The sequence below is a fragment of the Fusarium verticillioides genome, chromosome 3 (assembly GCF_000149555.1).
Source record: "Fusarium verticillioides 7600 chromosome 3, whole genome shotgun sequence".
Lineage (NCBI taxonomy): Eukaryota > Fungi > Ascomycota > Sordariomycetes > Hypocreales > Nectriaceae > Fusarium > Fusarium verticillioides.
In genome coordinates, this window is record NC_031677.1 from 841848 (window position 1) to 859331 (window position 17484).

Genomic DNA, 17484 nt, shown 5'->3' on the forward strand with positions numbered 1-17484 from the left:
AGCGCTTTCTAGCGTTAGCTAGACTAGCTAGCTCCCATTGGGAGGTGCACTAGATAAATAAAATAACCTATATAAGCTAGATTTATATAACTAATTAAATTAATTAAAGTATAATTAGAAATAGCTATTTTAATTAAACTAGATAGGCTTTTAAATAAGAAGTTCTTTTTAATAGTTATAGCTATTATATAAAGCTTATAGGAGTTTTCCTTATTAGCTTAATTTAATACTAATTTAATTATAATAATAAGGTTATAGTTAGTTATATAATAGCCTTAATTAGGCTCTAGGCTCTTATATATAACAGGTATCCTATTAGTAGCTATAATTAATATTAGCAATTGTAACTAATAGGTTAGCGAATGTACTTTACAATAGGTATACTAGGCCTGGTATTCTTTTAACTAGGGTAAACGAAGAAGGTTAATACAGCTGCTAAGGGACCTGCAGGCAGTACTTATACTGCTTAGTTAAGGCAGTAATTATACTACTTAAGGCAAATAAACCCTCACTAATATTAACTCTTATAATTCTAGCTTACTATAGGGGCCTTACTATTTAAGCTATTATATAAAAAGTTAAAAGCTAGATAGCCCTAAATAAGGCTAATAGTAATTAAAAAAAAATTAATTTAAAATACTTAAAAGGATTAACCTTTTTAAAAGGAAATATAATTTACTTAATTAAAAAAAATATTAAAATAGATTAATTAAATTATAAATTAAACTATAAGTTTATTAAATTTTATAAAGTATTATAAAATTTTTTAATAAATAACTATAAATTAAACTTATTATTAAAAGTTAAGCTTTAATTAACTTTTTATATTTTAATACTTAAATTAATAATAGATATAATATAAGTTAAAATAAATAATAAATTATAAAAAATCTTAAAATAAGAAATCTATAAAGTAAAAATAATTAAAAATATATATAAAATTAATAATTAAAGGAAATACTTATTAAAATAGAAAAACTACTTAAAAAACAAAAATATATAAGAATTACTACAATACTTTATTAATATCTAATAACTTTTAAAAAACTTTTCCTTTATATTACAATAAAAAATATTAATAAAAAATAGAGTTTTAGTTAATATTATAGATAATTAGAAATAAGCTAGGTAAGTATAATAGTATTATATTAACTAAAGCTTAAAGAGGTAGGATTTAAAAAAGAGGGGTTTTTATAATATACTTAAGGGGTTATAGAGTTATATATTAAGTTAACTAGTATTATTTCTTAAGAGCTGTTATAGTTAATTATATTAAAAGCCTTTTAAAATTAAATCTTAAAGATAATTAAAGATTTAACTTAATTAATAAAAAAACCTATTTAATTTTTTAATAACTATATATTATAAGAAAATAACTTATTACCTTACTCTTTAAGTTAATGCTTTATTTTTTATACTTAAGTAAGTTAAGCTATAGCCTCTTTAAAAGCCTACTTAGCCTTAACTTTATCTTTTTCTAATTTTTTATATTTTCTTATATTTTTAAAAACTAAAAAATAATTTATAATAATATAAATAAAAATTACTATAAAAAACTTATAAAAAGTTATAATACTTAAAATATTATAAACTACTTTTACCTTAATATAATTTTTATAATAGTTAGCCTAACTCTTATTAGCTTTATAAATAAGATTATAATAGCAAGCAGAAAGTACTGGTGCGCACTGCTCTAGCTATCAAGACAATCCAACACGTACTAGAGGTTCGTCAAGCTAGCAAGATCTGGGGGCATATTCATGCCGACACATTAGCCACGCTAGTCTTCTTAACAAAATACTAGCGGAAGGCTAATAACCTAAGCAGCCACTGCAGAATAGAAAGGTCCACGGCAGATACCGCGTTGAATGCTTTACGGCTCCTGTTTGAAGAGCATGTCACTGACACTTGGCTCATGGTCTTGATCGAAGATTGCCAAGTGTATGACCCAGAGAAAAGACTTGCTCAACCTGAGATACTTCGAAAGACAAGACCAGAGATCGAAAGGCCAGAGTATAGGAAAGTGGAAGTTCTGATCCGCCGCGACATAGCTACAGCTCATATGAAAGTTCTGTACCAGTACAAGAGTCGCGAAAAAGGACAGAGGAAAACATATCCTCACTTAAAGGCTGCGGCGAAGGCCGTGGAGACTGTCTGGGAAGAGCACATCGAGCTTCTGGGTCCTGAGAACATCGTTACTCTGGCCTCATTGAGGTGTATATCGTGCACTTAAGGACTATCGTTACTTAGACCTCCAGGCGGAATTACATGGCCACGTACGTAGAAACTACGGTAAGGAAAGTCCACAAGAAAAAGACGAGTGTCTGAGGCTAGAAATAGGTCAAAAAGAACAAGAGAATATGATGGTGTAGAATAGGAAGTGGATGGGTGGACTGAGAGCCGGACGGCGAGGCCAGTACTACTTTAGCAGTAACACTAAAACAGATCGTTGGGAAGGGGCAACATGAAGGTCAGGTGGAATAAAGTAAAGAATTACAGAACTACACATTGAGGAGCTATAGGTGATGAACCTGTCAATTGATGCCCTAATGTTGACCAGAGTGTGGCCATACTGTGTCAGCACTTCGAAGGTGATCGTCAGACGCTATCTCCCTGAAGTGTGCCAGCGAGTCCGGACTATCAAGAATATCACCGATCTTCTTGACTCTATCGTCGTTGCTTTTGACAAGCAGCCGGGTAAACATTTCGGGGTCCCTTTCAAATACATCCCTCTCGAACGGTGGCACATGATCGGCTTCATCAGCCCTTATGGCCTTATACGAATTACGTGCTTCTTCGAAGAGTTGCCTTTATCAAGGGTATAAAAAGTTGTCTCTGGGGACTCAGCTACCCTTGAATATTATAATGCCATCGGTATTCACCCTAGCCATGGTAATATGGTTATATTCAGTTCTGCGGGTGACAATGGACTCGAGAGGTCACTTGGAGAGCTTGTCAGATGGGAATCACAGATTAATAGTTCAGATGCCAAGCAAGCAAGTTCACCAATGGAAGAGGTTCGAGTAGGAAAGGTGCCCTACCCTTCTTTTAATAACTTTGGCCCAGGCGATCAGATCAATACTCACGGGGGCACTGTCAACAAAAGTAGCGGTAATGGTAGTCACATGGCCTGTACCATTTGGACAAGGAGGCTTCTATGATGATGCGTATGGACGTGTCTAGCTAGAGGTCAATTACCCGATTGTGAAGAAATAATGGCCTTTTCTGTGTAAGTGTTGTTACTTTGAGCTCATCTTGAGTCTATGAATCGTCTTATCAACTTCTACTTCAGAAGCCTAGCAATACACATATACATGGCCGTAGCAGTCCCTTTATAACTTAGCAACTGGGTATTCACACCAAGCCCGATCCTCTCAAAGAACGCAGTGCTAAAGCCATCGTTTGCCACATGGTCTTAGATATACGACGGCTTCTCACTGTTGGGTGTTGAATTAAATATGAACGACTGATACTTAAAAAAATATATATATATATATACTCTCTAAACAAGAAGTTAAAGAAATAATATGGTAACTACGGAGTAGAAGCCCTGCTAATTTATACATTATAGTTTAATAGGCCTTGACCGGGGAAGCGGATGTCAGATGTTAGTGGAGTACCAGAGTCCAAGCTTGGATGCTCCTCCTGCCCGACGAATTCCCTGCCACGATGCGTCGTCTAACTTTTTGTCACTCCACTATTCCCATTAGATCGCATGAACAGCCATCTCATAATAAACTCATACTCATCGCAGGCTCATACCAAGGGACCAGTTATCGCTTGCAGTAGAGTCAGAGTCAGAGTCAGATGGGAATATGAAGCGAAGTCATTACGCCTGTGACCAATGCCGGAGGTCAAAACGGGCTTGCGATGCACCACCTCCTCTTGGCCCTGCATCTTCAAGATGCAGCAGCAGATCCATGACAGTTGGAGAGCGGCTCGGTAAGTCAACTGGCGCGACTGAGCCGCTCCCTTGACCCTCTGATGAGCAAGGCTAACTGTACTCAATTGAGGTAGCCTCTGGAACTGGCCATGAGCCTTGCTCTTATTGCACCAAGACAAGGAAGACGTGTACTATGAACTGGGCGTGGTCGCAAATACAGGCAGCGACTTCACTAGATGCGTCAGCCCAAGGACCGAATGTTCCGGTCAAGAGACAGAGAAGTGAAGCGACTCATACACCACACCAAGCAACACCAGCTTTTACGAAACAAGATCCGATATCTGCGGCTTCACGCGTCTATGGCTCATCACGGCCTCCGTCTCATGATCCAAATCGACTCACTCAGGGTACGCGCTTACCCAACCACCAAAGAGCAGCTCAACAACCAACCTCAAGCTCAATCAACGGCACAGCATCTCAAACACCTCTCACTCATAACAATACACCTAACCCCAGTAATTATAACACCATAACTGGCCAGTTCTCACCCAGTTATCCGCAATCTACCTACTCACAACCGAATGGCTCACGTCTCGCAATTCAGTCACAACTCAACGCCTGGTCAACTACTCCCCCATCAAACTCATCAAGATCTTACAGTCACTTATCTACGCCGTCAGCTGGAGAGGACACAGCCAGCGAAGATGACGCGACAAGGTTTAAGCGTCGGCGCACATCGCCAATCTGGACTGACCGCCGCATCAACTCATTATCGCCATTCTCAGTTGACCAGACAATGATGACCAGAACCAACAACCAATTCATTCCTACAAATCTCCTACAAATCTACCATGACGTTCTCGAACATAACCTTTCATGCTGGCTCACAGAAGTCACATGCCCCTACAGAGCTCCAGGTTATGTCACATCCGGGAGTTACGCCCCTACAGAATGGGGATCCTCGTGGTCAAACCGTATCTATCGCCGCACTATCAACCTCGACCATGCAATTCAGACAGCCAAACTCACTCGACTAACGCGGACCGAGGACCAAGGCGCCGCTAAGGCATTTCACCTTGCTATTATGGCATTTGCAACGCAATGGGCTCAAGGTAGTCGACGCCAACAGCAGGGCTATTCTGACGTCGATGAAAGGCCAGAGGATATTCTCAACGATATCAATGAGGAGTTTGATCGAAATATCCAGCGGAATATCTGGGAGCAAGCAAAAAGAGCCCTGCAGGAAGTCTCAGACGTTGAATCATATCGTGTGGCGACGGCGGAGCTAATATTTGGCCTCACACAAAAGCCATGGACCCGTGATGATGAATCAGCGGCTCCAAAGAACCCCAGCACATTGGTCAGTGCTTCTCCAAAGGTTGACTTGAAGGCTTTGAACGCTGAACTTGGAGAAATTATATCACGAGATGGTCTCCCGGTCTTTATGGAGAGAGCCGCACGAAAGATGCATGCTCTCAAATTCCGATTCGATTCAGGCCGCCGCGGTGTTACTGGACCTCTCACAAGTCCAAAGAACAATGATTTATTGTCGATGATGAACCCTGAAGATCGTGGTACTGTTGGGCTGCTATACTGGCTTGCAGTTATGCTTGATACTGTCTCATCATCTATGAGTGAACGTCCGGTTGTTGTTGCTGATGCAGACAGTCAGCATGACGATGCAGATGAGGATCTTGACTCAACGACAAACGGAAGGTGGAACGTACCATTGTTCATTCAAGACAGTCTAGAGCAACCTCACATGTATCATACAGTACACTGGCCTTGCTCTTACGAGTCTGCGGCTGAAGCCGTCACTAAATCAGCACCCGTCAAAGTCCTCCTCTTCAGGCATGTTTCCTATCTGCAAAACATTCTAAGAAGAGGTGGTCGTGGTGAGAAGGTCGAAGAAACAATCAAAAACACCACCTCGCTATATCGATATTGGAATATGACGCATGGTGCATTCTTCAAAGAGTTGCTTCACGACTACGAATCCGTGCCAGCTCGTCTTCAGAGCTGGTTTGTCTGTATCTCAGCACATTGGAATCTCGGTGCCCTCATGCTCGCCGATCTTATAGAGTATGTCGACGAGAACGAGTTAGGAGAAGCAACAGCGACTCAAAGCAGATTAGCCAGTAAGATGGTCACAAGAATACGTGAAGCGAGTGCACGAGAACTATCCGATCTGGCAAAAGTATCAACACCAAGTCACAACCTACCAAACACGACAGTGCCTCAGATGTCACATTTCCACCATGCAGTAAACGAAGCAACTATTCTCACAGAGCCTTGGACTATCATCCTCATCAGGGCATTTGCTAAGGCAGCTATGATATTAATACACGAAGCGAACGATTTCTTGGAGTTTGGGCTGACTACACCGGCCAACACGGGCCATGACTTTCAGGAGAGCATGCGGCGTGCACAGGATTGTGTAAAGGGGTTATGGATATTGGGCAAGAAGTCTGATATGGCGAGGAGGTCTGCAGATACCCTGGTTACCGCGATGAAGAAGTTGAAAGTATAGGTCTTTTCTGTATGCTTAACTATTGCTTCTATTTCTACGTCGCGGGTTGATACTATATAGATCATCTCATATATGCCATTTTAGTCTCACAATTTACACACCGAGGAAGCCCGCATCTTGGACATGGATCAGTCGAAACAGGCATACTCCCCTGTTCGCACATACAGCATATCCAATACCACAGTACCTTTCTCCGTGCCTGGCCCTTTGGAAGGCCACTTCCTCCTCTGTAGCTGTCCTTTCCCGAGTGACTTCCCATACCTATAGAATGACGGTCGGGTGTGTCTTCGTACGTGCCAGATTCCTCGTCTTGCCCCGGAGGCTTCTTTCCCTGCACAGATGATGGTCCGGCTTCATCCATTCTCTCCTCTAAATCTTCTGAAGTGAGTGGTAATGCAAAGAGGGCAAGACGTCTCTGGTGTTCGCCAACATGATTCTGATATGTTTTGATGTCTTGTAGTTCGATCTTGCAAAAGGGGCAGGATGTCCCCGTTGAAAATCCAGTTTTGTTGAAGGTACCAAGCTGAACTAAATCCTCAATCTCGGCGGCGTTCATATCGTCACCATGATTGTGGCAAAGGTGTTCAATACATTGACTTCTTGACGCGGATCTGAGGCCGCATCCAAATGGACAAGAATAAATCCTCCAATGCGCTTCAAGCACGTGTTTCATCCAATCTTTGCGGCGGGCATACTGATATCGAGGCGTCAGGCAATCTTCCTCCAGACAAATGTATGGTTGCAAATCCTCATACACATGCTTTCTAAACACTGTTAACTACAGTCGGCATTGTAACTTCGCGGCAACTTACTTCCATTCAACTTCGGACGATACATTTATGATGACCTGGCAATACACGCAGCGGAATGAATTACCTTGTGTAGCTTCTTGGGGCAGGACAGGGACCCGACTTGCTCGCCCATCATCTTCAGCCGAACATGAGGTGACAGAGGAAATCTCAAGGCCGACCTCGTTACCTTTATTGTTTGTGTGTGTCGGGTCTTCCGGTGTAATCTGCTCCGCAAGGAGTTCCAATTCTGATATAGGTATTTTGCGACTATGAAAGTAGTAACTCTGATTGTCTTGCATGAGCTTCAAGAGTTGCCGCCTAGCTGAAATAGCCTTTCCGAGACGCTCTGCTACAACAGGATCTATTTCGGGATACTTGGAACGAACGTGTTGGGTATCGAAGGTCTCAAAAGGTGATGGCTCATCGGTCGTTCCGACATTAATCAGCCGTCTTCTCAATGGCGGAATGAGATACAATAGATTGTCAATCGCATCGGCTATATGAGTCAGAATCTGCTCCATCTCTGTTTCTGGAGGATTTTCAAGTATTTCCCTCTCATCGTCTGATTGTGAATCCTCGTCGTTGTCAACCTGATCCCAAGGTACTTGATCCCCGACTGTGATCGCGTGGGCATCTCGAAGTAATCTCTGGATGTGGCTCAAAAGCCGGATGACTTGGAGCTTGATACGCGTGTTGTCTTGTAATGCCTGGTCAAGTGAGTGTGTTTCGGCATTTCTTGTCCAACGATTGAATCGACTGAGCAAGGTCTTGAATCTCGCAATCTCATCAGGTTTGGTAACATTAACGATAGTCGTGTATCCCGGTTTCTGTTCTAGGCGCTCAAATCCTCTGGCGCAGCCTGCCACCAGTTGATCAATGCTTTTAGGCATTTTAGGGAAGTATCACCGTGAGAGTACTGGTGTTGTAGCGACATGATTCCATGCTGACAGGTGAAGGGTACTTGATCAAGCTCGTGTCCTCCAATGTGCAAATATGCCACCTCACAATATGCATATGCATGCACCAATATTGCTCTTGCACTCTCAACCCCTCATTTCTACCCAATGCATTCATGCCCAAGCAATCATGAGAGTGTGACCTCTCAGTTGAGCATTATCGTTCGCATATACGATCAGGCACGCCCGGCACCATCAGAATCATGTCTGGACTTGAAATCGCGGGCCTTATTCTGGGGGGCAATTCCAGTTGCGATTGAAGCACTCAAGGCGGGGAGCCAAGGAATAGCGATACTCCAAAGAAGCAGCAGGTACGAGAATGAATTGAAGAGGCTGATCAATAGGCTCGAGAATGAACGCGTGAGGCTTGAAGATGTTTGTGAGAAGGTTCTTGTTGATCTTGTATCTCACTCGCGAATAGAGGAGTTGGTCCAAAACCCTGATCGCCTTTTCAACGATGATCCAGAACTCAAAGCCAAGCTTCGAAAGCGATTGTGGAAAGGATTTAATCTCTTCGATCAGACGCTGCAAGATATCAATGTTGCCATGAACGAAGCTATAAACCGCATTAGTCTTCAGGTCCAAGATGAGTCCAACATCAGAAGATCACTCAAGCACTCGTTCCTTGACGACTTATTATCTCGGATCGATGAAGGGGTTTCGGTCCTCGAGCAGCTCGTGGATAGGAGCATACAACTCGAGCCGGCTAGGAATATGCGCTTCCAAGGCAGATTTCTATTGTTCATACGCAAGTTGGCATGTCAACTCTCTTGTGCATTACAAGCCAGCTTCCATTGCACTTGCGGACACCAAATCTGTTTACAGCTCGAGAGACGATCGCCAGACATGGTCCCTGGCGATACAGGAGATGATGCCGTCAAATACATCGGATTTCATCTTGCTCTCTCATATAAAGGGCCTTCTAAAAACCCTGACATTATCTCGAGCCGGGATACGATGTGGTCAGATGTGTTTGCGAAACCAAGCCCGATAGCCCGCCCAGAAGCCTTGACTATTAGTATTCAGCCAAAGCTAAAAGATCACCTGAAGGCTTCTAAGGGAAACAACAGTCCAATATACAGACGATATCTTTCTTCGCCCATGAATGGCTCGGCCAAGCTCCAGGCCGACTCTGTCGAGCTTAAGTCAGTAGTCAATCATCCGCAAAGATCTACTAGAACCGTGGATCTCTGTAATACTATTACACAGCCCCTTGAACCTGGAACCAAGACATCATATGGTATGATTTTCGATGCATCGACCCCAGAAACTTATACATACCATGTATCTTCAGTCATCCTCAGCAAATACCGAGCACAGTGTGGTAGAAGTATAACCTCGCTGAACGAAGTTCTCGGCCAGAACCGTCGATACATGATTCTGTCGGAACAGGATAGACTGAAACTAGCCGCGGTCGTATCTTCGAATCTTCTTCAACTTCATGGAAGTTCATGGATGCCGAAAGTCATCCGCAGCCAAGATATCTACTTGATCCAAAGCGAGGACGACCCCATTTGCGATCGCTTTTTTGTCATGCAGACTCTGCCAAACAAAGCCGATTCTTGTATCGAAGAGAATACGAAGTTGAGTTCCATGAGGAACCAGACATTATTTTACCTGGGTGTGCTTTTGATCGAATTGGCATTTGGCAAATCATTTGAGCTGCTGCGAAGTGAACGGGACAGGTCAAGCACCGGTTCTCAATTCTTCACAGAATACAGAACTGCGAAACGATTGGTAGATCAGGTTAAGAGCTTCATAGGGCCGAATTATGGGAGTGCAGTCTCAAGATGTATCGATGGGGAGTTTCACGGCCGGGGAGTAGGGCTCGAGGATCAAGATCTATCTCACGATGTATACGCTGGAGTCGTGGCGCTGCTGGAGAAGGAATTGGAAGGCTAACAACTATTTCATACAGTCAAAGACTATGCAAACAAGATTGAGTACTCACAGTCAGTGTGTTATTCTCCAGTAAATTCAAAGTGTGCTCCTACAGGGTAATTGGTTGGTATGTGTGAGAGATCAAAGTGACCAGCTCGATACTTGACAAAAACAAGGCAGAAACTCTCAAATGCATAAAAAAGTTATGAATGACGAATCAAGACTGAGTCAGTCTCTGTCTCTGGCTGAGCTGAGAAAGTGAACAATGTCTCGAGTTTCTTTGACTGATCGACCAGGATGAGCCCCCTTGACCCATAATTGCTTTTTCCTACATAAAGACAACATCGATCAAGGTCAACAACACATCCTTGTGGTAAATCTCGCACGAGTCTCAGATCCTGCACTCGTTGAATCAATTACTCACCTCAACTGACACGATACATCTCACTTTCTTGCTTCTACAGGTATTCTACAGGGGTTGTCCTCGGTCGAACACTCGGCATGTCTCCTCTGTCTCTGTCTCTGTCTCTGTCTCTGCCTTTGTCACTATCACTATCACTGTCACTGTCACTGTCTCTATGCAGATCTCTCGCCCTTTTTCACCTAGTCCTCCTCATGTGCCCAGCACGGCCATATCATGGAAACCCGTATCCACGGAACTGGCTGAGTGATAGCTGAGACACGGGCTAACTATCATTATGACAAGTGATCAAGGGGTATATCCCGACATTCAGGTCGTCAACTGAGACTGCACCTGTGGATCCCTCCCTTCTGCCGACGAGAACCATCTAGCCTCATGTTTCTTCTACTGTACTCTCAACGAAAAAGAAACCTGCTGTACTCGCGAGAGTACAAAATGTTTCGGGCCAAGATAAAAGTAAAGGCTTGGAAAGAGTTGAGGCGAGGTCTGAGAAAAGAAGCCACTCAACCCTTTTGGCGCCGGGCCCGTCCACTGCTAAGCCTTGCTGATACCCTCTCAGGCATGCTCGTGCCCCATGTCAAGCTGAAGTTGAAGACTATCTCCAAGACTAGGGATCTTTTTTGACGCTGATGACAAGTTGACATGCCGATACTCACGACATCCCCAAAAGCAAAGAGGCAATCCAAGGATCAGCTATCACATATCGTCCTCATCACAGTCGGTATGGGATAGTTCTCTGATTGACGATCAAATGACGATTAACCCATGGCAACTTGGGAATTCCTGTGAAACTTGGTTACTGACATGGTCACTTCAGAGATAGTCATGAGCCTCGTAGACTGTAGCATCGCTCAAGTTGCTAGCAGACACATGCAAAGGCTCTCTCCACGTAACAACAACGTTCCATCCCTCGCTCATCTCATGTTTCCAGAAAGACAGCATTTGAAACAGAGACAAGATCTTCCCATTCCTTAACGCCAGTTCGTCAAGCCCCGGCGCGTGGCAAACAGAGGCCGAAAAGCGACGGGTCTCGGAACGCCTCCCCAACTGTCTTGTAATCCCCTTTACTGACAATCTCAGCACAGTATTGCCCGATAATCAATTTCACATAATTTTTTCTCAAACTGTAAGCTTGGCATGAGGATAGCAGATACAGCTTAGCTACTCTGGCGGGATCACGGTTCGTCGCCGAACATCAAGCTCTTGTCTCACTCCACTGACCACTGACAACCTGGGGGAGCTTCCGATAGGGCAGAGCCAGTAAGCGACAAGTGAAAAGGGATGCAAGTAATATATAGGTCATATAATTTCACCATAATTGCTACAGAAGGGAACAAGTGACAGCTATTCCTTGGTATGCAGGAGCTCAAGCAACCCGATAATTGCTCCACCAGAACCATGATGACGAGGACTTGGCTAGCGATGCCAGACAAAAAGCATCTACTGAAACTAGACTTTGGGTCAACAAGTTACCGTCGTAGAAAGGCTTCAACCCTTGTTGCTTTTTCCTCTGTTCCAAAAGCAAAGTAATACAAGCTCCTCTCAAATGCGTCATCACGGCACGAATCATCAGCTGCAGGCCATTAGCTTCAGTCCAAAATATGAGACATAGTATGTCAACAAACCTCGGCATATAGCTTCCTTAGCCAATTGAACGGCAACACTACCTCGAGCTGCGAGCTGCGCAGCAGCTTCGATAGTCTTGTCCAATACTTGCCCATCCTTAAACATGTCGCAGACCAGCCCACTAGACAAAGCTTCTTCACTCGAGATCGGGTTTCCAAGCAGGATGGCTTTCATGGCCTGAGTTCAAAGTTAGTGAACAAAGTCAGTCTCGGCGCCTCATCTCAAGCACGTGTATCATGAAGCTTACTCTGAACTTCCCCAAGGCAGACGTGAGCCGTTGGGTGCCTCCCGCTCCGGGGATGAGACCGAGATTCACCTCGGGGAGCACAAACTTTGCACGTGGCGATGTATAGATCAAGTCACACTGATGTATGTTAGTTACTGCTATTGGTCGTTGTGTGGTAGTCTCACCATCATGGCAAGCTCGAAACCACCTCCAAGCTATCACGAGTTGTTAGTTATAGACACTGTCACAAAGTGCTGAAAAGCTCATACTGCAGGCCCATCTACTGCTGCCAAGATAGGCTTTCTCACAGCAGCCATGCCATGGCACAGATCTTCCAGGTAACGACAAGATCTAGCTGCTTCTGCATCCATCGTCGATATCTCCTTGATATCGGCACCAGCTGTCAAGTACATCAATAAACTGCCAAGAAAACGTGATTCGGAACTTAACTCACCCGAGAAGCAAGAGCCGCGTCCAGTTACGACTATGACTTGAGTCTTTGAGTCAGCCGAGACTCGAGAGAGAGCTCCAAGAAACTCGGTGATCATGGCCTTCGAGAGGGCATTACGCTTCTCTGGGCGGTTGAGTGCGATCACTGACACCCCTGGTGCGTGCGCGGGAGAGTCAACAATGATGAGATTGGCATCTGACATGATGAATGATGACGTTGGGACTTGAAAGAAGAGATGATCGAACAGAGAGTAGAGCTGTGAGCTGGCTGATAGTGTCAGGAAGTGACGAGCAGGTCTTCAACCCTGATTAGTTGCGTATCTTTTATGCCAAAAGGACGCGCCATCAACTCCTCAACTTGAGTCGAGTTGGCAGCTCAATCATCAAAGACACCCTTGGTACCACCAAAAAGCCACAGGCCATGTATATCTTGACGGCATCTTCACACACCCCAAATTGCAGGGCGGGAATGGATCTCCAACACATGTCCGTCATAATCATTAGCCCTGGGCAAGGGTTCACTGCCACTTAAGATTGACTGATAGGTTCCGGTTTCCAGGGTGTGGTCGAGTACCGCGACAAGATCCAGCCCATCGGAATTAGGCAAGGTAGTATTGAAGGCATACCCCTGAAGCCGGTTCTTCAATGTGAAAAGCGATTTATCGGTACCTGAATTGCGGACCCCTTTCCGGATCCCCCCTCCACATGTCTCATCGCCCGTCACATTCCTCTCTTGACCGGGCTGCCCCGTCCCACATTCTTCCGTACCCCGGGGCCGGCTCCGTATAACTAAGACCCCGGGGCGGGTGTGAGAGGAATGTAGAAGCAATTATGACAATCTGGTTCCGCCGTCCCCTCCGGGGGCGTGAGTTCGAACCCAAGTTGCTGTGGAAATCAGGGCAACCTCCATATCTCGCGACGACTTCAAACCCCCCCCATGGGGATATGTCAAGGGACGATTGATTGACCAAAGACCGATAGTCATGAGTATGGACATCTCAGAAGACAAAGATGAAACATCCTTTCCAGGGCGGGTGCTACCTCTGCCACGCCGTTGAAACTATATAAGCCCGTCCGTTGTGATCTCAGGGTCAACTCAACGGTCAACAACAGACACCAACAATCCCCATTGTCTCTTCCTCCTCACCTTATCTCACTCTCTAAAGTGCCCTCTTCACAATGGTCGTCACCGGCCCGCTGCAGGGACATTCCCTGCACGAGTCAGCTCTTCAACTTGGCCAAGGGGACTGTGTCGAGCCTCCATTCCCAACAGTCACTTCAGCATTCTATCACCATGCAACAACTTCCCCAGATACTATAGCCCTTCGTGATCTTTCGGGATCACTAAAAGAGCTGACATATGGTCAACTTGCAAAACGAGCCCAAGAGTTGGCTGCACAGCTCATTGCTCAAGGTGTCTGTCCTGACTCGCGGGTCCCCCTTGTTGCTAAAAGGGGATTGGACATGATCATTGGTATATGGGCAATCCTTTCATGCGGAGCTCAATATGTTCCTCTCGATGGAGGTGTCGTTCCCGATAAAACTATTCGTCGAGTCCTTGAGCAGGCCGGCGGTGGCGTCGTCCTTTGTCTGTCTTCGACAAAGCACCGAGTCACCTCCCAACATCCCAACCAGACTGTGGTCGTTATTGACGAAATAAACACAAACCCTGTCGAAGAAGACCTTCATATCGATCTCGCAACTCCGGATTCCGGCTGTTACGTGATATATACATCAGGTAAGTCAACGCAGAGCTCAATGTCTCAGAGTGCACCTCTCACAGAGAGATAGGAACAACAGGAGAGCCAAAGGGCGTCGACATCACACACAGAAATGTCGCCAATCTTGTGTGCCTGGCCCCAGGAAAATTGGGGGTAGAATCTGGTACTTGCGTTGGCTCGGTCCTTAACATAAGTTTCGACATGGGTGAGTTTCTCGTATCCAAGATGTTTCCAATTCTGACCCAACTCAGCGGCATGGGAAGTCTTTGTCTGTCTATGCAATGGAGGAACACTCGTTCTCCGAGGTTCCAATTGGGAACCAACTCTGCAACAGGTTCGTGGCGGCTAAATCACTCGATTGCCAGGCTCCGACTTACACGGAAATAGATTGATGTCCTCATCTGCACACCAACAATCCTCTCCAAATATCACCCTACACAATATCCCAGGATAAAAACAGTGGCTACAGCCGGCGAACCAACTACAAGAAGGTGAGTACTCAACTGAGCATAGCTTCCGACAGTAACTGACCAGCGTAGTCTTGCCGATTTGTGGGCAAGTCACGGCACATATTGGAATTGCTGCGGTCCTACCGAAACGACGATCGTGAATACCATGCATCAACATGTCGTTGGACAAGAATTGTCAATCGGTCGACCGACTCCCAATAACAGAGTATATATCCTCAACGACCTAGGTGAGCCTGTGCCGATGGGTGCCACGGGAGTGATGTGGGCAGGCGGCCGTGGAGTTTCCAGAGGCTACATCGGCCTAGGTGAAAAGACGGCGGAGAAGTACAAGCCAGATCCATTTGCCAATGACGGGTAAGGTATCTCGCTTTCTTAGATTGTGCCAGAGCTAACATTCTAGATCAACGATGTACAACACTGGTGACCTTTGTCGCTGGAGAGCCGATGGTTCAGTCGATATTCTCGGCCGAGTCGACGATCAAGTCAAAGTAAAGGTACATCAAAAGTCCCTAAATGCATTCGCCATGATCTGACCTCAATTCAGGGTTTCCGCGTGGAGCTAGACGGCATCTCAGCATCCCTAGCTTCGGCCCCAGGCGTGTCTCGGGCGGCAGCGCTGCTGATCGACGGAGAGATACATGGGTTTACCACCCCGCGCCGATGCGATGCAACCACCACCATCAAGCATGTACAGCAACACCAGCCCTACTATGCCGTTCCTACACACCTCCACCTCCTCGATGAATTGCCCTCAACACCAAATGGCAAAGTCGACAAGGGAAAACTCAAGGCATTGGCCTTGGCGAAGCAGAGTGTTGCAACGCAACCATACGAGAAAGAAGGAGTCCATGACAACCATGTCGAACTCAAGTCCCAATCGTCCATGTCCTCTCTGTCGACTCTGACCGAGAAGATTGATCTTGAGCGTGGTCTGCCTGATAAGACGCTGGCACGACCCCTCAGAGGTCTAAGACATAGGATCTTCATCGCTTACCGCACCCTATTCAGTCTCATAGGACTACTAAACCTGGCAGCATTAATCTGCGTGGTCGCTCTGCAGCTCAAGGCAGAATGGCTTGGTATCATCACTGCCATTAACCTTGTGATCGCAGTACTTGTACGACAAGACGCGGTGATCAATATCCTGTATACCATCTTCTGCTCAGTACCAAAACATTTGCCGCTCGGGATCAGGAAACGCTGTGCCAAGATATATCACCTGGGTGGTGTGCACTCGGGTGCGGGAGTCTGTGCCACGGCCTGGCTGGTTATCTCGACGGTACGTGGAACACTCTGCAATGCAGGTTTCTGCGAGGGTCACGCGATTGGGTCCTTGGCGACACAGGTCGTATCGTGGGCTCTATGCGGGCTGTTATGTTCCATGGTGGCTACTGCATGGCCCTCTTTCCGGAAGCAGTACCACAACTTCTTTGAGCGTTTCCATCGTTTTGCCGGTTGGACATCATTGGGTCTATTTTGGGCTCGGACAATTCTGGCGATCAACGACTCCCGGCCTCAACACCAAGGACTAGGGATCGCCGCCGTTAAGACTCCAGACTTCTGGCTCTTGGTGGTGGCCACACTCAGCATTGCCTCTTCATGGTTTTTCCTGCGCAAGGTTCCAGTCGAGGCCGAAGTGCTTTCTGACCATGCAGTTCGCCTGCATTTCGACTATACCGTTCCCGTGAATGGTACTTTCACCCGCTTATCTCGACGACCCTTGATCGAATGGCACTCTTTTGCAACCATCCCCAACCCGCAGCCTAATCAACATGCTAAGGGTTACTCGTTGGTTGTCTCCAATGCCGGCGACTGGACTCGTTCTTGTATACAAAACCCTCCCAGTTCCATTTGGGTACGTGGTGTGCCAACATGTGGTGTGATGCGTATCGCAACGCTCTTCAACAGAATCGTCGTTGTCGCCACAGGATCCGGGATTGGACCGCTACTAGGCCACATTGTCCATCAAACATGCCCTACACAGCTGATTTGGTCTACATCACGACCAGAAGAGTCGTTCGGCAAAGAGCTTGTTGGCCAGGTTCGAGACGCTATTCCGGACGCTGTGATCTGGAATACGAAGACTCAAGGCCGACCAGACCTTGTTCAAATGGGCTATAACCTAGCCAAGAGCTTTGACGCCGAAGCTGTGATAATAATAGCCAACGAGAAGATCACCAAAAAGGTCGTGTACGGCCTGGAGACGCGCGGCGTGCCAGCTTATGGTGCCATCTGGGACAGCTAAGCTGTCCAACCATACACTCTCTTTTCACCAAGATATTTCCTTGAACATGTTTCTCCAACTTTGTACACTCTCATACCATGTCTTTCCTATTGGTCTTTTTTTGAGCGTCTGACTAGGCCGCATATTGAATCCCAGTCCATTGTTTCTGGAGTTGTCGTTTCTTTCAATGTCTTTCTTGGTCCAAGTTGTTCGCGATATTTTGTTTGTTTCTCACTGGATGTTTACGTTATTGGCAAGCTCAAATGCTGAAGAAGGAAGGGTGACATCATGGTGCTTGAAGATTA

At 45.6% G+C, this 17484-nt stretch overlaps 5 protein-coding genes across 8 annotated transcripts; 3 read left to right on the forward strand and 2 right to left on the reverse strand.

Moving 5' to 3' along the window:
• The first annotated feature begins 3677 nt into the window (after positions 1–3677).
• Positions 3678–6638, forward strand: FVEG_07771 (hypothetical protein). The gene is made up of 2 exons (XM_018896445.1): positions 3678–3942; positions 4018–6638. The coding sequence occupies exons 1-2, from the start codon at positions 3816–3818 to the stop codon at positions 6411–6413; spliced, it is 2523 nt and encodes an 840-aa protein (XP_018753915.1). The 5' UTR covers positions 3678–3815; the 3' UTR covers positions 6414–6638.
• FVEG_07772 (hypothetical protein) lies at positions 6507–8094 on the reverse strand (the record flags this gene model as incomplete). Its single annotated transcript, XM_018896446.1, has 3 exons — positions 6507–6529; positions 6579–7177; positions 7226–8094. The coding sequence occupies 3 exons, from the start codon at positions 8092–8094 to the stop codon at positions 6507–6509; spliced, it is 1491 nt and encodes a 496-aa protein (XP_018753916.1).
• A 174-nt stretch (positions 8095–8268) lies between these two features.
• FVEG_07773 (hypothetical protein) lies at positions 8269–10062 on the forward strand (the record flags this gene model as incomplete). Its single annotated transcript, XM_018896447.1, has 1 exon — positions 8269–10062. The coding sequence occupies one exon, from the start codon at positions 8269–8271 to the stop codon at positions 10060–10062; it is 1794 nt and encodes a 597-aa protein (XP_018753917.1).
• Positions 10063–11738: 1676 nt separating this feature from the next.
• FVEG_07774 (enoyl-CoA hydratase) lies at positions 11739–17458 on the reverse strand. Of its 4 annotated transcripts, XM_018896451.1 has the most exons (7): positions 15017–17458; positions 12769–14966; positions 12584–12714; positions 12500–12529; positions 12336–12452; positions 12088–12265; positions 11739–12035 (listed from the first exon to the last, which is right to left on the reverse strand). In XM_018896451.1, the coding sequence occupies exons 2-7, from the start codon at positions 12965–12967 to the stop codon at positions 11932–11934; spliced, it is 759 nt and encodes a 252-aa protein (XP_018753921.1). In that variant the 5' UTR covers positions 12968–14966; positions 15017–17458; the 3' UTR covers positions 11739–11931. The 4 variants fall into 4 exon arrangements, with proteins under 4 accessions (XP_018753921.1, XP_018753919.1, XP_018753920.1 ...); XM_018896449.1 differs by having other exon boundaries at positions 12584–14966; XM_018896450.1 differs by having other exon boundaries at positions 12769–17458.
• FVEG_16182 (hypothetical protein) lies at positions 13944–17200 on the forward strand (the record flags this gene model as incomplete). Its single annotated transcript, XM_018905419.1, has 7 exons — positions 13944–14502; positions 14556–14690; positions 14737–14819; positions 14873–14976; positions 15025–15309; positions 15356–15449; positions 15500–17200. 7 exons carry the CDS (start codon positions 13944–13946, stop codon positions 17198–17200), a joined length of 2961 nt encoding a protein of 986 aa, XP_018753922.1.
• Positions 17459–17484: the final 26 nt, after the last annotated feature.